General features: G+C 42.9%; 1 protein-coding gene across 1 annotated transcript; it reads right to left on the bottom strand.

Moving 5' to 3' along the window:
* Positions 1–15: 15 nt before the first annotated feature.
* On the bottom strand, positions 16–16,834 carry cpne4b (copine IVb; the record flags this gene model as incomplete). The annotated part of the gene is made up of 15 exons (XM_080044942.1): positions 16–147; positions 3,369–3,605; positions 4,038–4,171; positions 4,988–5,039; positions 5,235–5,289; positions 5,502–5,635; positions 5,749–5,808; positions 6,564–6,650; positions 7,125–7,223; positions 9,052–9,141; positions 9,290–9,373; positions 10,118–10,192; positions 10,716–10,787; positions 13,099–13,278; positions 16,664–16,834. The coding sequence occupies 15 exons, from the start codon at positions 16,832–16,834 to the stop codon at positions 16–18; spliced, it is 1,662 nt and encodes a 553-aa protein (XP_079901068.1).
* Between the last annotated feature and the right edge of the window lie 537 nt (positions 16,835–17,371).

Genomic DNA, 17,371 nt, shown 5'->3' with positions numbered 1-17,371 from the left:
CATGTAGTTCCATTGTCAGGGGCTGAAGGCTCTTGTGGACTCGTAGTCTGACATGCACTTGGGTTTGATGCCTTTAGCGTTGTAATAATCCACCACCTGGTTAGGGACCTCTGCCAAAACACTCTTAGCCAGTGCGGCTGGGGAGGCCTGGAAACACACACAGACAGAGAGAGAGAGAGAGAGAGAGAGAGAGAGAGAGAGAGAGAGAGAGAGAGAGAGAGAGAGAGAGAGAGAGAGAGAGAGAGAGAGAGAGAGAGAGAGAGGGGTCACAAATCACCAACCATGCCTGCTAGTATTTACTGTTGAGCCTGATGCTATCAAGTGTGGACCTTTGAGACTAATGTGTACAGACAAGCTCATTTGACAACCTCAGAACATCCCTGCTTTCACCTTTTTGTCCTCTAGTACCATACATTGGTTTCTATGTATGTGCTAAACAGAAAAAGAGCCTGTCAATTCTTCACACAATGCAAAAGTAAAAGATCCTTCACATTAAATCCTAGTTCACATTATTATGCTGTATAGGTTAATATCGGAGAGTTGTCCAGTTGTGTTTGCTCGTACCTATTTTGCTTTTATTGGTAGGGATGCAACCCCAGTTATGATGGCTTGATTAAGGGTTGTGATATTCTAGCCTTGCAGTTTATTTTATTCAAATACATTGATTTGACATTATAATCTTTTTTGAGCGTTTATTATGTATTGCCATTCTATGGTATTCTGTGAACGCTCAGATGGGTTTTCAGGATATGGGTTGTTCAACACTGGGACAATAATCATTATATTTCCCTGTGTCTCTATATGAATTCTCTGGTTTGCTTTCTTGTTATATGTGAAATAAATTACTAATGAGAAACAGCTAGTCACAAAACAACCCTTCCACTGGAGGAATAATGCACTGAATAAATGATGGAAGACCACTCCTTTTTAAGTACATTCTGATCGCGCTAAACATACATTAACAAACTATTCTGGCATTCAGCATTGAAAACAAATACATCTCTTCGCATACCCTAACACACACACACACACACACACACACACACGCGCACACACACACACACACACACACACACACACACACACACACACACACACACGCACACACACACAATTACACACACATTACAGACCAGCCACTTATCTGCACACGCACACGCACACACACACACAAAAACACATGAAAAACATGCTCACACCACGCGCACACTTCCGAATCCTCAAAGTCAGAGAGTCTGTGGTACTCCATCTCACATAATTCCCTGAGACAATGCATAATCAAAGTGCACCCCCCAACCACCCCATCAACTCTCATTTCCACCCACCCTTTGCTCTCTCTCTCTCTCCTCTGCTGCTATCTACCTGCTATCCCCCCATTCTGCTTGTCACACAGCAGCTCCGTCCAGCTAATCCCTTCTGAAAAGAAACGACAGAGCAGAAAATCACCTCTCCACCTCTGTCACATACTCCCTCGCTCCCTTTTGTCTTTAGCTGCGGTCTCCTGTTGACCCCCCCCCCTCCACCGGGCCCTGTCTCTATCCATCCAACATCCCTTCCTTATCTGTTACTCCAGATTTATTCTTTCCTACACTCTTCCCCCCCCCCTATCTATGTACGTTTGGTAGACTATATGTTTTCACTCCTCCATACGTTCTCTCCCTGCTCTCTTTCTGTTTAGCTTGGATGTAATTGGTTGATTTCTCAAGCTGTCACAGAGCAAACTCACCATAACAGACCCAGCCAAACAAATCCGGTCAGAGCTAGGCACAATGAATGCTGACACGCATTCAACCGCACACACACACACACACACACACACACACACACACACGCACACATATACACACAGTGAGCAAATAGCTGATGTATTTTGACGTGCACACCAAGTATATTACACCCACAGTCTCACACTTGTTGTTTGCTCCCGGATGCAGCATGGATTGAAAGACACAAGCACACACACACACACAGACACAGACACAGACACACACACACACACACAAACACACACGCAGAGCCAACGTTGAAGTAGAACTTTTTAACTGATGTTTCCTGGACTGCCCCAATGGGAATTGCTCGCAAAAAAATAAATAAAAAAGAGTCAATGTCCTTATCTGACATCTAAGCTTGGTTTTGATCCTGGAAAAGTTTTTAGTAACAGGATATCGAATAGTATCAAGCACTGAGCAGGGAAATCTATCATGACATGAAGATTGAAATCAAAAGTTCTAATCTAATTCCAGACTGGAAGATGTTTTTCTCCGTTGGTAAGTAAGGGCAAAAATAGTCCAAACATCTCATGTTTATAAAAAAACAACACACAAAAACAATTCAAATGGTTACTGCGACTTACTGGGTTAATGGGGAGTTGAGCAAACTTAGTCAATAATATCAGTTACATAGCAATGTAGCCACCTTGACCTATTACTGGTCATACCAGACCAATTGAGGCTGTGTTAGCCAAACACCCTCAGTGGGTTGGATGCGATTTCAATGTCTTATCTTTTAATGTATTTTTATGCCGCTGTAAAGGCCTTGTGTCTGAAGAGTGCTATAAAATAAACTTGCCTTGAGATGCGTTTGAACAAGGGTTTGTTTTATTGCCTATGAATTCCACTTTTCATTTCGTAAGAGAAGGGTCGAGTTTGGTGTTCTTTCAGATGTTACATAGTTGCACTTTGAATTGTATTTCTATCGGCGTTATTCATCTGCTCAATTGAGACTAGACTTCATTCCGGCACCACGGAGTGTTCAATTAGCCTGGTGCCACACAAGATATAGTGTTTGCCATTTGTATGCTTGTCCTCATGTGGGGGCAGTGTTTATTATAATAGATTATGAAATCCAATTTATTTGGATTAACATGAGTCTGTTTTCTGAAGTATACTTTCAAGGGCACCAAATTGAACCACAGGACAAAAAAAAGAAGAGAGAACAAAATGAGCTTTGCAGAAAATTTAAATTAATATTCAGCAAAGCACAGAACCTCGGGTACTGGCAACGCTATTACAAGATTTAAATCAATACTTAAGCCCACTTAAAGCCTTTGTAGTAGATATGGCCCTGACATGACTCAATAGGCCTATACTCTTTATTAATTTGCCTCACATTTTTTCATGCCTTTTGATGTTGTCCTTCAGCCTACAACACAAGGTAGACATATAGCTGGAAAAAAAAGCAACTAGTGCAGTTACCGAAACCCCATTCTGCTGCATTCTTGTACAGTGCCTCATTTGTACGTGTCTTGACATGTGCGTGCCATTTTTCTGTCTACAAAGCATTTATCAAAGCGCTGGTGTTTTTTTTTCTTCTTCTAGCAATTAAAAAAACTTCTCTAACCCCCTCTAAACCTATACCCTGACACCCACGTGTTTGAAGTCCTTGAAGGGGACGAACTGGACAATGTCGCGGAGGACGGGCTCTCCCTTCGGCGAGCGCAGGATCCCGTCGTCTCCGTCCAGTATCTGCATGTCTGTGAAGTCTGCGTTGCCGACGCCGACAATGATGACGGACATGGGCAGGTGGGAGGCGTGCACGATGGCCTCCCTCGTGTCCGCCATGTCTGTGATGACGCCGTCAGTTAGGATCAGCAGGATAAAGTATTCCTGGATGGGGAAAAGGAGACGTTTTATGAGAGGGAACAGGGGGTACGAAGAGGTCATTATGTTAGAGGCATTTTATTCTTTGAAAGTGCCTTCTTGGTGTAGAGAGACTCATTTGAATAAAACTCCCTAAACCCAGCAAGAGAGGCAGAGAGAAGCGGTGAGGATTTGAGGCTGAGAGGCAATCTGCCCTGTAAAATTTATGACTGGAATTAAATTAATATCAATCACCCTATCCGGTTATCTTTTCAATCCATCTCTTTCTGCTCTTCTTTTACCCTTGTCTGATGTCTCACATACATTCGTCTTTTCCATGGCTATTTGTCTTTTCTCCCTTGTCTCCCTGTGTGTCAGCGCAATCACAAAAACGGTCACCACAGCGGAAACAAAAAATTGCTCCAGGACTTTTTTTTGTTTCCATTCTCTCTCTCTCACCATGGCCTCTTTGGTGTGCATCTCCTCGGAGGCAGACGAGGCCACTTTCTGGATGATTGGAGCGATGTTGGTGGGCCCGTACAGCTGGATCTTAGGGAGGCAATTCTGATATGCCTCCACCACGCCTTGGATCCCTGCACACACACACACACACACACACACACACACACACACACACACACACACACACACACACACACACACACACACACACACACACACACACACACACACACACACACACACACACACGCACACACACACGCACGCACGCACGCACGCACGCACGCACGCACGCACGCACGCACGCACGCACGCACGCACACACACACACACAGGTTTCTTTTGCAGCTCGTTTATTTGTCCACCTGTCCGCATGATGCACTGCGCTGACCTCGCTAGGTCAAAGTTCTTGTACTCGCCAAAAGTACCCTCGACGAAAAAAAAAAAACAGACTCGGAGCGTGTGATTGCACTCCAAAGTGTTTGGGCATTTTTCTTTTCAAAAAGCATCCCGCATTTAGTCCACACAAACGCAAACTGTCGCACACACAGTCCTTCACGGCAGGGACACAGCAATGCAGGGAGAAGAGTGCAGAAGCCCATTTCACACATACAGATTAGTGTTGTTTTTCTTTATATCTATCTTGCAGCACAGTGTTCCAGCTGCATGTGTCTTTAAGTGTGTGTGTGCTAGGTGCCTGTGTGTACTATGTATGTGTAAGGGGAAGAAATAAAGAGGGTTGGGACACATACAGAGGGAAGAAAATAGGACTGACAGCGAGGGAGGAATAACTGGCGAGCAGCAGCAGTGATACTGGAGGACTGCTTTGGTCCTATGAATGTGAAAATGATTGTGTGTGTGTGTGTGTGTGTGTGTGTGTGTGTGTGTGTGTGTGTGTGTGTGTGTGTGTGTGTGTGTGTGTGTGTGTGTGTGCGTGTGTAGCTTACCAACACATTCAGGATTGTCTTCATCAAAGTTTACGGCAAAATCGTGTGAAACCTTCACATGGGGCAGAGGACACAAAGCCAGTTTAAAGCAAACTACAAACTGACAGATTTTCTTTTTTCATATGGATCAAAAGCAAGCTGTGCATGCACACACACACACACACACACACACACACACACACACACACACACACACACACACACACACACGCACACGCACACGCACACACACACACACATTTCCTACCTTGAAGTCAGGCGGTATCAGTCCTCCAAAACCAAACGCGGGGAACATTTTATCGCTGGAGAAAAGGACACACACGTGATTTATTAAAAAAATGCAGAAGGACAAAAAGGACACATGCTAAACAACACCTAGAAATGACTTCATGAATATTCATCCCTGAGAGGGAAAATCTAGGTAGCCCTGGAAACCATAGCTGATGGCGTGTATGCGCGTGCGTGTGTATTTGTGTGTGTCAGCTAGCCACATGATGGATGGAGAGATTTCTACCTGTCATAGTCTTGGCAGATCTCCCCCACAGCTACCAGTGCTTTGAGGTACTCATTAGGCTGGTAGGGGTGGATGTAATGAAGGGAGCAGCTGTTTCTGGGATCCCCATTGGACGCTGTGAAATCTATTGCCACCTGGGACAGAGAAACACACACACACATATATGCTCGCACAGCATGAGTGGGCAAGGCCAGGCAGAGGCACGCTGCTGTAAATATAGGGGAGAGAGCAACGCAAGCAAACTTACTGTGAACTGAATTTGGCAGCCTCCCATGATGTAATCCAGGAAGGAATACATTTTGATGATCTGTTAGGGGGGAGATGTTGAAAGTGAGGCCATGTAACCGATTTAAGACTTTATTTGCTAAAAGATGAATGAGGTGGATGTACAGTAGCTGTGCTGCGGATGAAAATGTTGAACTAATCGATTTGCAAACACAAAGTTAGCATCATGCAACAAACAAAAAAAGGCCAAGCAGTTCCTGGTTCCAGCTTCCGAAATATGAGCATTTTCTGCTCGTCCGTTTTATTTCATCCTACAGCCAAAATCCTTGGTGTTGGATTGCAAGTTGGGCGAAACAGGGAACATGAAACATTCCCTTGGGCTTTGGGGGGGGAATGTGAGCCTGGCATTTCACACTGTTATCTGACATTTAAACAGCAACAAGGTAATCAACCAAACAATTCATTGGCATATTAAAAAGGCATGGCATGTGCTACGAAGCAAATATTTCCCGAGTGGGTCATGCCTGGCGATGCAGCACGCATTCCTGCCAAGTCTCTCACATCATTCCAATACTTTGGGGATAGTTATGCACAAAGAAGCGTAGAGCTGTGCCAATAAAGGCAAGGGAAAGGAAGGCCACCAGCAAGGGCACATGGTTGTAACCAATGAATGCAGGATGAAAAATATTTTAAAAGTCATCCTTTTAAATGTTAAATAAGGAGAGAGATGCATTCAACGCTGCCTTTTCATGAGAAACACTAAGGGTAACAAGTACCTTTTGAGATTTTGCAGGAAGTAGAAGGATATTTGATCACTGTTGTTGTACCTGACCTCACCTTACAATGGTTGAGCATGACAACACCAGAGTTTCTGTAATTCTTCTTCTTCATCTGGTATTTTGGGTTGATGCACTCCCATTGAAGCTGTGAAAGCACACACACACACACACACACACACACACACACACACACACACACACACACACACACACACCTTTGTAATGTAAAAATATCACTTAACCACTTTTGTCATGCACTAAACATGAATCATTCTACTCTTCTAGCATGTTTTGACTATTTAGGATATGTACAGGTGCGGTAACCATTTTGAACTGGGGGGCGCGCTTAGCTCAGTTGGTAGGGCGTCCCCCCCATGGGCCTCGGCCAGCAGACGCGGTCGTTCTCTGCATGTCACTCCCCTCTCTGCCCCATTTCAACTCTGTCTCTACACTATCAATAAAGCATAAAAATGCCAAAAAAAATCTATAAAAAAAAAAAAAAACATTTTGAACTGACAGAGACCCTGCTATCATCAACCTGTCTGTCCATCTGAATGAACTTGTGGGGAGTCAGTGTGCAGTCCTTACCCTTCATCCATTTGCGTGTGCTTGTGCTTACCTGTTTACCCTCCTGCTCTGCTCGCACCTCCTTGAAGGTGGTTGAAAACTCCCCGATAAAGTCGTGTTTTCCATTAGAGTCCCAGTCCCAAACCGTGAACTGCAACAGACACACAGATACACACACACACACACACACACACACACACACACACACACACACACACACACAACCACACACAACCACACACATAATTCAGTTAGAGCGCAGTAGCAACACTGTCACCTATTACACACACAGATGCGCTTATGGCATGCAGGGAAATGCCATGCTGAATGATTGATAAGGCTGTGTTGGTGGGGGGGCAATGGAGCGGTGAAATATTAATCTGAGGATGCTGAGAGGGACGTGGCTTTAGAGACAGCTTTATGAGTGTGTATGCGTGTGTGTATTTAGGGATAACAGTTTGTTTTCCTTTAAAAGGAGCTACTAGACAAGAGAAATTGCCTTAATCACCAGTGAGAAGTGTGGGGTCAGCGGCCAAGGTTTTGCACATCATTGAGAAACTACACAGTTATTTCAAAAGCGGACAAAAGGCCTGAAGCTCTGGACTGTCCTTCAGACCTTGTACAACAATAATATTCAACCAACAGGGTCATGCGTTTACACACACACACACACACACACACACACATAGAAAAACACTTATTCCTTTGACAAAGGTGTAATGGCTGTGATTGAGTCATTTTGCTGTCATGTTTCGTGACCTTCTTGCATGAGGTCACCCCAACAACGAGCAGTCAGAACCACTCCAACAAGGTTTGATTAGAAACAACGACCTGCAGTAATCCCCTTATTTCCTGCCTCCCACTTAAGCTTCAAAGTGCATGCACCTGAAGTGTGCGGCCGTTTTTTTTGTATGTGCGTTTGTGTGTGTGTGTGTGTGTGTGTGTGTGTGTGTGTGTGTGTGTGTGTGTGTGTGTGTGTGTGTGTGTGTGTGTGTGTGTGTGTGTGTGTGTGCGTTGTGAACATTTGTGGACCACATGCGTGTCTGTGTTTTTGTCATTCTTGTGAGCAAGGGGCCTCGCTTCCAAGTTGCTAAGAAAGTAATGAAAAAGGTAGAATCTTTGTTCCATTCACAGAATACTAACTGTTGGTCAGAGAGGTAGAGAGAGAGAGAGAGAGAGAGAGAGAGAGAGAGAGAGAGAGAGAGAGAGAGAGAGAGAGAGAGAGAGAGAGAGAGAGAGACGGCAAAGAAAAAGTAGAGAGGGGCGGAAACGATTAGGGGAAATACAAAGGGAGAGACAGACTGGAGGGGAGGTTTATACATTTATGCATTGGTCAGGTCAGGTAAGAGCCTGGTGAATAGAAATCTGTGCCCTGCCATATCTCACTATAGCTCTGATGCTTGATGAAACCATAGCCGATGGCGTACGAGCGCGTGTGTGTGTGTATGTGTGTGTGTGTGTGTGTGTGTGTGAATGTACGTGTATGAGCCCTTTCCCCTGCTGTCAGGAACCATGCAGAGTTAAGACGACTCTGAATATTTAATGAACAAGCTCATGTTTATTCATGGGAAAAAAAATAACTGTTTGGTGCTGATGTGAGGACACCACTTCTGCGAATATGCACGCAAAGATACGCACACAGACACACGCACACGCCAACACGCACACACAGATCTATTCTGTCAAGCAAAGTTGAGCGTTTAGGCCGAGCTTCAAGCTCTTTCACACCCGTCCGACTCTTTAAATAACACTGTCACATCGGGAGAGGGAGCGCATGAACTGAAATCAACTCATGATCAGGAGAAGGAGAAAGAGGTGGAGGGCATTGTCTGAGAATACTTTAATAATGCTTATGTTTCTATAAATCTAATGATTGCGCTGGGCTCTCCCTCATGAGGGAAATGGTGGCCAAGGTGTTCGCCCACTCTCAGACTGTTGCACATTGTAATTAAGGTTAAAAACAAAATGACATCGCTCACCTTAAGCTCCCTTTCCTGGTCGCCACTGCAGAGTGTGTTCAGGGAAACTTTGAAGGATTTCCAAACGGGACTCAGGTTGTTCATGATGGTCTAACCGCATACAGGTGCAGAAAACATCACATTCGTTGTAAATCACAGGTCTGAAAGTAGTAGGTATTTTGTGTGTGTGTGCGTGCGCGTGTGTGTGTGCGCGTGTGTGTGTGTGTGTGTACATGTGTGTGTGTGTGCATGTGATTACCTCAGTTCTGTGCACGAGCGACTCGGTCCCGTCATCATTTATTCTAAAAATCTCCAGGAAGGGGTCGGACTTGCTGAAGAAATCCTTCAGAGGGGGATAACAGGCATGATAAGGCATTGCCTCAGAACTTGCCTTTGATCACCATTAATCATTCATATTCTAACACAATCATTATTTCACCCCACTTCTCTCCCTTTCTTTCTTCTTTCTTCCACCCATGCCTTTTACTGTCCCCTCCAATTTATCCGCCCCTCCCTGGCTTTCTTCCATCTTTCCCCCTAAGGCGCAACTTGTTTTGGATTACTCATCCATGGTGCTTGTGGTGGCTGAAAATTAATATAGTTATCTGTGTGTGCGGTAGGGAGAGAGGGAGGGGGAGGCCCACCTATCTCAACAGGCCGCTTCTAATGCCGGATTGTACTGTTGTGTATTGTGTGTGTGTGTGTGTGTGTGTGTGTGTGTGTGTGTGTGTGTGTGTGTGTGTGTGTGTGTGTGTGTGTGTGTGTGTGTGTGTGTGTGTGTGTGTGTGTGTGTGTGTGTGTGTGTGTGTGAGCTGCTGCATCACAAATTCCCACAGCACATCCATCCACATAGTTCTCTGCACAAACACACACACACACACCTGGCTGGCAGCGCACTCACACACACACACACACACACACCTGGCTGGCAGCGCGCTCCAACACACACACACACACACACACACACACACACACACACACACAAACCGATATCTCTGAATATAAAGTCCTCTCATATTAAAAAGATAAAAGCATTTTTTTCAAATATTTTCAATCATTTTCAACGTGCACACGCAGCCGCACATACCTTGTCGTCGAGCTTACGAGCGCTGAAGGAGAGTTCAACGTAATCGTCATTACCCGACAACTCCTCCGCTGTCACCTTTTACAGTGGTGAAGAGAGAAAGAAGAGGAAGGGGGGCAGAGAGAGCGAGAGAGAGAGAGAAACAGAGAAAGACAGACAGAGGGGTAGAAGAAGGAGTTGAGAGAAAATGAGATGGAAATTAGGAAATGAACAGATTGAACAGGCAACATCATCAAATGTAATTATCTTCAGCGTCTGTGTGCGAGAAGTGATGGTGCGTGTGTGTGTGTGTGTGTGTGTGTGTGTGTGTGTGTGTGTGTGTGTGTGTGTGCGCGTGTGCATGTGTGTATGCATGCGTGTGTGTGTGTAAATGACTTAAATAACTTTCAGGGACACACACTTTTTGGGGACGGCTTTGGCCATTGGGGACAAAAGCTGTGTCCCAAATTGGGAAAATACGGATTCAGTGGTCAATGTTAGGGTTAGTTTAAGGGAAGTACTGAATATTGCCATTTTAAATAGGTACATTTGTGTGTGTGTGTGTGTGTGTGTGTGTGTGTGTGTAGGCTGTCTGGCTTTGATTAAAAACACACTGTCATACCGTTATGGAAGACTTCCCGGCAGTGTTTCCCTGTTTTAGTAGAGCTTTGCTCAGTTTCCTCTGCGAGACAATCTGAAACAAACAAAAGCGCAGACTCCACAACATTAGCTGACATATTTTGGTATTTTCATTTCAGAGGGGACAGCTCGCCCCCTGTTAGTGTCACCTAGTACTTGTCCCTAATGTTAGCATGCAATGGCCCACTTACACAGACATAGAGCACAAAGCAGCATGGTGGAGTCACCTTACTCTCTACACCTGTCAAATGTAATTTTCCCCCCCATTGTTGTATCACTACCTTGTTGTGTCAGTTCCTTGACTCTTTTCCCCTATTATACTATTTTGAGCTGGCCAGGTGCTACAGCAGCATATACACTGTGTACTAGTTGAAGGCTCAAGTTTGCAGGGAGGTAGGGGAAATGCACATGGACAGGGGAACCAATACAATAAACACCCAATAGCCGTACCAGAAATGTATTATGGGCATAAAAATACTTTCAAGTTACAGATACACATTTCAGTGTTACTGCCCAACCAGCAAAAAGTATACACTGTTTTGCGCGTGGGGCTAAATATATGAATGTCCTCATAAAGACCATTTACGTCTGAAAGCTTGTATTCTTAGCATTCATTAACAGTTCATTAATGTACCCTAAAACTATTTATGTTCCTGTAAAAACATGGCGAGGCAACATAGTGGTGCCGCACTCCTATGTAGTTATAGGATTCTAAGGAAAATAAATACAAATACAATACTTTTATTTTCAAGCAATTATACACTCATTAAAGCACACTTGTGGATATAATATTGCACTGGCTTTGGGGAACTGCAGAGTTGGGGGACAAATGTGGGGCTGTATGACATGACTTTATTTCTCCATTACCATTGGTAATACATACAGTAAATATTGTGAGAGCGACAGCATGTCTTGTGTCATGGCTTACATGCTTTCTCTGACAATATTGCTGACACAATGCATGTGCCCCTGGCTACATTTCCCAGTGATGACGCCAGTAACTATGGGGAGCCTGCCTCATACAAGCAAAACAAAAAGGTCAACAATTCACACAGTAATGCAACAAATGGCATTATGCTACACTCATACAAAAGCAACCCATCACTTGTATGTTATCTGTCATAATTTTAACACTAATGGATTTCTATCAGCTACAATCGCTAACTGAAGTTCTCATATCCGCCTCTGGCTCTTTCATATTGCACTGATGTACAGTAATATTTTTTTATTAACAACGCTCGAGATAGGCCCCAGCATCTGGGATATTGTTGTTTAGACCTAGACAAATTGTTTTCAGCATGTTATCCCATTTCAGTAAACCTCCCTTGCTCTCACTTTCAAAATCCTCTCTCTTCCATATCAATTATGTCAGTTCATCAAAGACCTGTAAATCCACCAGCTTTTGTTGTTGATAGCGTTGATAGGATCTTTGTCCTTTCTGCTTTTTCTCTATTTTCCTTCTACTTAATGCAACTGCAGACGGAATTACTTGGTGATTTCCTGAAATCAACTCCCTCAGCTTGTTAATGAGTATTGCTGACCTTTTCTTTTTCTTTTTAAATGCAAATCTTTATATATTGATAACCACTACATCATTAAGATGGGCAAATACACCATTGGGTGGGAACCGTGGCGGTACATATTAGCATACGCACATAGAAATGCTTTAAAACACAGTGTAAAGCACCCTCTGGGATTTCCTTAACGCCTCAAGGACAACAAAAGCGTATATCAGTGTAAAAATGCAGATAGTGACACTAACTGACCTCAAGTGTAAAGACCGTATTAGGATTCCATTCAAGGATTTGCATGTCTAATCCTAAAGCTGCTCTTTCACCCTAATTAAAGCACACATTTATCAGACATGATACATACTGTATGTTTCATATCCCAACAAGCTAATTGCACTTTTACCAAGGACAGTGTGCTGCACTCGAGTCCTCTTTCACTCAGTCAAAGCCTGTACACTGCATCCATCCAGCCATGCATGCATCGGTCTGAGACAGACTTCTAATAACACCTACTCTATGTGATAATAATGGTGGGAATGCGGTAATTGTGATTGTTCATTCTATGATGCACATGGCTGCTTTCCTGACAAGCATTCACCTGTACACGCCTACTTTACAGGCATACTTGTGGTTCTTCTTGTGAACTCACTCTAATATGCATGCACTATGTATGAACTGTGAAACTTCATGCACCACTTAACTGGTGCAGTGACCAGCCTAAACATGCTGTTCAATATTCAATGTGGGGCCTAACTATAAGGAGATTTCTGTTTTATTAAAGAGTATACGGTACTGGCTGGATAGAAAGTAAGAGCAAAGAGTGTTTATGAATGGAAGCTGGCTTGTGTCACTGACCTGTCCTAAGGTGCACTCCATGGCTCCCAGGAAGTCAGCGTCACGAAGGCCATTGTTGCCAGAGCTGATGTCGTGCAGTTCAAAGCGGAGCCTCTGGACCTCCTCGAAGTAGTAATCCACCAGGAGTATCTTGGAGAAGACTGGGCCGCTACTGCTACGAATCACCTCTGTACGATCCACCTGCAAACACACGCGGAATTACACATAGACAGTGGTGCACGGACACACACACACACACACACACACACACACAGGGTAAAAACAACAAACTGCTATTTCCGTGGGAATCAATTTTACTAAATGATCACAGGGCTGAGTTTTTCCATAGCACGGACGTAAATGATTGCAAAAATTCTGGATGTTGGAAATGCTAATACAAAATAATGAAACTATAATGGCGTATTGATTTTTAAATTCAATGCATTCCTGCATGAATTTAGTCAATATAATTGGTTTATATTACCCAATCAAATATACACTAATGATTCATTTTTTATGGCATATACTTGCTGACATCAATGTATTAAGTCTGTAACCTTTCTTTTATTGCCCAATTAAATATCAGCTAATTGACAACTTTATAACCATTTCAAAAACCGCTAAAGGGCTTACATACATGCTGGTCAAAATATCGTAACACAAGCATCTTAATCATGTATTATTATATAGACTTCTAAAATACAAGTTATACATCGTTTTGTTTAGTTTTTTAAGGCTCTTGCTGTGTGAAAGTATAGTCTTTAATACATCTGCTATTTCATTGTCAGTTTCATTTTGAATGAAGTTTTTTCTTCTGCCTTTTTAAAGTGTACTGACTGATGTAAGAAGATGTCATTCAACATTCGAAAACCATGTCGCTGTGCATCGATTGTGGCCCTCAGCAGACTTTTTCAGCATTGGAGCAATTACCGCAAATAGCCATTACCACATTGTTTACACTTATAAACTTGTGGGGTTATGGATTTTTTCTTGATGGCTCAAAATTCCACAAGCGGTTTGGCTAATAAGAGAAGGGACAATGTTGTGACATTGATCTGAGGTTTCCCTCTGACTAACTGCCCCACACAGAAAAGGCAGAAAAGGCCACCGAAAGTCTGCCTCAACGCGCAGCCAACAAAACCTATCCAACACTAGCAGCAATGACTGGGTCCATTTCATTGTTGATAACCTCTTTGGCACAGACACACAACAAAACACACACACAAGACAGACAAAAAAGTGGATGGAGCACCAGAAAACTATACACAAACTCATACAAAACCGTTTGTCCTTTTTTCTGACACTTAACTCAATAGGCTGGCATCTCATTAAAGCAAAAAGAATTGTGAACACACACACACACACACACACACACACACACACACACACACACACACACACACATTCTCTCTATCAACACTTTTCCAATTAATCTGATGGGCAGTGATAACATTTATCCATTCCCACATGTCAAAATAAGCCTCAAAGGGTCTTACTGTAACACATACACACACCCACACATTCTCTCTCTTTTTCCCTCCTCACTTAGACACACACATTGAAACACTCACCCACACAGCCGAACAAAGTAGCTTGTTGTGGTGTCCCCAAAGACAGAGTAATGCTGCACTTCTTTCTGAGTTGAACCTCAAGCTTTGTGTGTGTGTGTGTGTGTGTGTGTGTGTGTGTGTGTGTGTGTGTGTGTGTGTGTGTACAGTGTCCCGCTTGTGCCTTTGACAGTTTGTGTAAACGAGAAGCATGTGTGTGAATCCTTGTACATGTATAAGCTTTGTTAGAGCGAGTCACTGAAGTGCTGTTCGTGTGATGGGGTGTCTGCCTGCATGTGTGGGTGTGAGTATCTACATATTTAAAAGGAAGACAGTGCACTCTGTCTGTCTTTCCAAGAAATAAAGAAAAAAATTAAGATACAGATCCACTACTTAAATTCCCCTATATTTATCTTTCCCCCACGTTGTGTTCAGCTAATAGATGTCCTGTTGTCAACAGTTAGACTTCCATGAGGATTAAATATTTCTTAAAGCAGGAGATTTACATCTGAAGTCTCCGAGAGAGAAGGTTAGGTCTTGAAGTTAAAAGGAGAGTTAGTGGAACACCATGCATTTATCTTCCTTTTTCTCTCCTATTTTCAATTGCTAGAATTATCTTATGAGAAGATTTGGTCTCCACGTATTTCAGACATTTTATTGTGTACAATGAGCCTAATTAGATTGCCCATGATTCCATTTTTCAATATCAAAACTATTGTGGCAGACAACAAGTTTTGAAAGGGATGAGCAAAACAAAACAAAGCCAGCACACTTTGCAATCCGGAGGTGACATCCGCATACATAATTACAATCAATACACCAGTCTGCAAAATTGATGATTTCCGTTTCCTTCCGTGACAATTACTGTCCATAATTTAGAAAGAGAAGGTGGGCGACACAATCAATGCTCTGCACAACAGCGTAGGTCTTTGATTACACACAAGCGTTTAAACAAACAGGAGTCGGTGACGAGTATGAATAATTTCAAGTTGTGTACAGAGAAAATTCATAAAAGGCTCATCTGAGACGGTAGAGGAAGACAGAATATGGAGACACTTTTGTTCGTGGTGTCTTTTACTTCAGTGTACTTATAGGTCATGGACAAATGGCATGGACAAAGAAAGTAGTGGCAAATAGCGACAACAACAAAGTCACTTCGACCACACTTTTTTTTCCATTGAAGGTTGGATTGACTTTGTAATACAATGGAAGCAAAGAAGATAAATGGTTTGTGAAAGGTCATGATAACTTTATGTGACTGAAGGCATCAGTTCTGTGGGCTCTTTTGATTCCCAGTGCAAAGAAAAGAAGCAGTTAAAAGGCTGCCCTTATTTATATTTAATATTTTTATAATAATAGATCAACAACATATAGGATGAGTAGATGAATAGATTGGATTGCACACACACACATGCATGCAGGCTCGCACACACCTGCAGCTCTCATTCAGAATGTGTTATGTTGTAGTGGCTAAACTAGTTTAGAGTGAAAATACCCTCATATTAACTTGTGATATTAATTATTAATTAATATAAAAAAGAGTTAGCAGTAGGGGAAAAGTAAATAGACACGATAAGTAAAAACAAAAAAAAAACATACCCAATAGTATGTGTACTTTTGGACCCCAAATAGCCAAGCTAAAATTCAGACTGACAAAATGTACTGACCAATGAACAGAAAGCAAATTCTTGTGTGTGGGAGTATAACATTGTTTGAAGATTGTATAAAGACGTTTGAAACTTGAATGTACCATTTGGGACACACAATGTGAGACTTGTAGGAATCGGTGTGAAGATGTCCCCCGGTTTTGTTTGCTTGAATAAAGCCGTAATTCTCCTCTTGAACCACCTTGTCTCTTGGTCTCCTTGTGAAAGAGTCCAATTCGCCACTATACACTTGTTACAATGGGCGAATGAGACTTACTGATGTGACCATTATAATTTTCTGATAGAAATACCGTCTTTGAGAAGAGGGGATACACTACAACAACCCCCTCCCCACACACACACACACACACACACACACCCCATTTGCGTTACCTCAAACCACTGGCCATGCGACTGCATTTTCAGCACCACGCAGGGGTCAGGTTTGGAGAGGGCGTCGCGGTCGGAGATCCCCCGGCAGGCCACTCGCAGCTCCACCTTGGCCAGGCATGGAGAGCTGATAAAGCCCAGCGTGGCCTCCGCAGACTCATAGATGTTACTCATGCTGAACACACAATCACACACTGAAAGAAGAGAGAGAGAGAGGGAAGAGAAAGGGTTACTAGATAGATAGATAGATAGATAGATAGATAGATAGATAGATAGATAGATAGATAGATAGATAGATAGATAGATAGATAGATAGATAGATAGATAGATAGATAGATAGATAGATAGATAGATAGATAGATAGATAGATAGATAGATAGATAGATAGATAGATAGATAGATAGATAGATAGATAGATAAACAGACTGAGTAGAATTCCTTGTGCACTGCAGTACATTTGAACTGTTCTTTGTTTTTTTACATGAGCAGATGCAGTGGCCCTGACTAAGCAGACGGCGCTCAAACTGTTCAAGGTCAGGACTCTGACTATCAGACAAGGTCCCCTAATACACACAAACGCACAAGTACTGTGCATCCTAAATGCAAAACCTACACAAGCTGTCATGCATTTACAAATGTTATTGAAACATTTGCATGTATGTAGACATTCCTTTTACAGATCAGCATGAACAAATACAAAGGAATGCAAAT

The sequence above is a fragment of the Ammodytes marinus genome (genome assembly GCF_949987685.1).
Source record: "Ammodytes marinus genome assembly, chromosome: 17".
In the NCBI taxonomy this organism is placed as follows: Eukaryota; Metazoa; Chordata; class Actinopteri; order Uranoscopiformes; family Ammodytidae; genus Ammodytes; species Ammodytes marinus.
The sequence above is the reverse complement of the archived record's forward strand: the minus strand, read 5'-3'. Positions and strand labels throughout refer to the sequence as shown.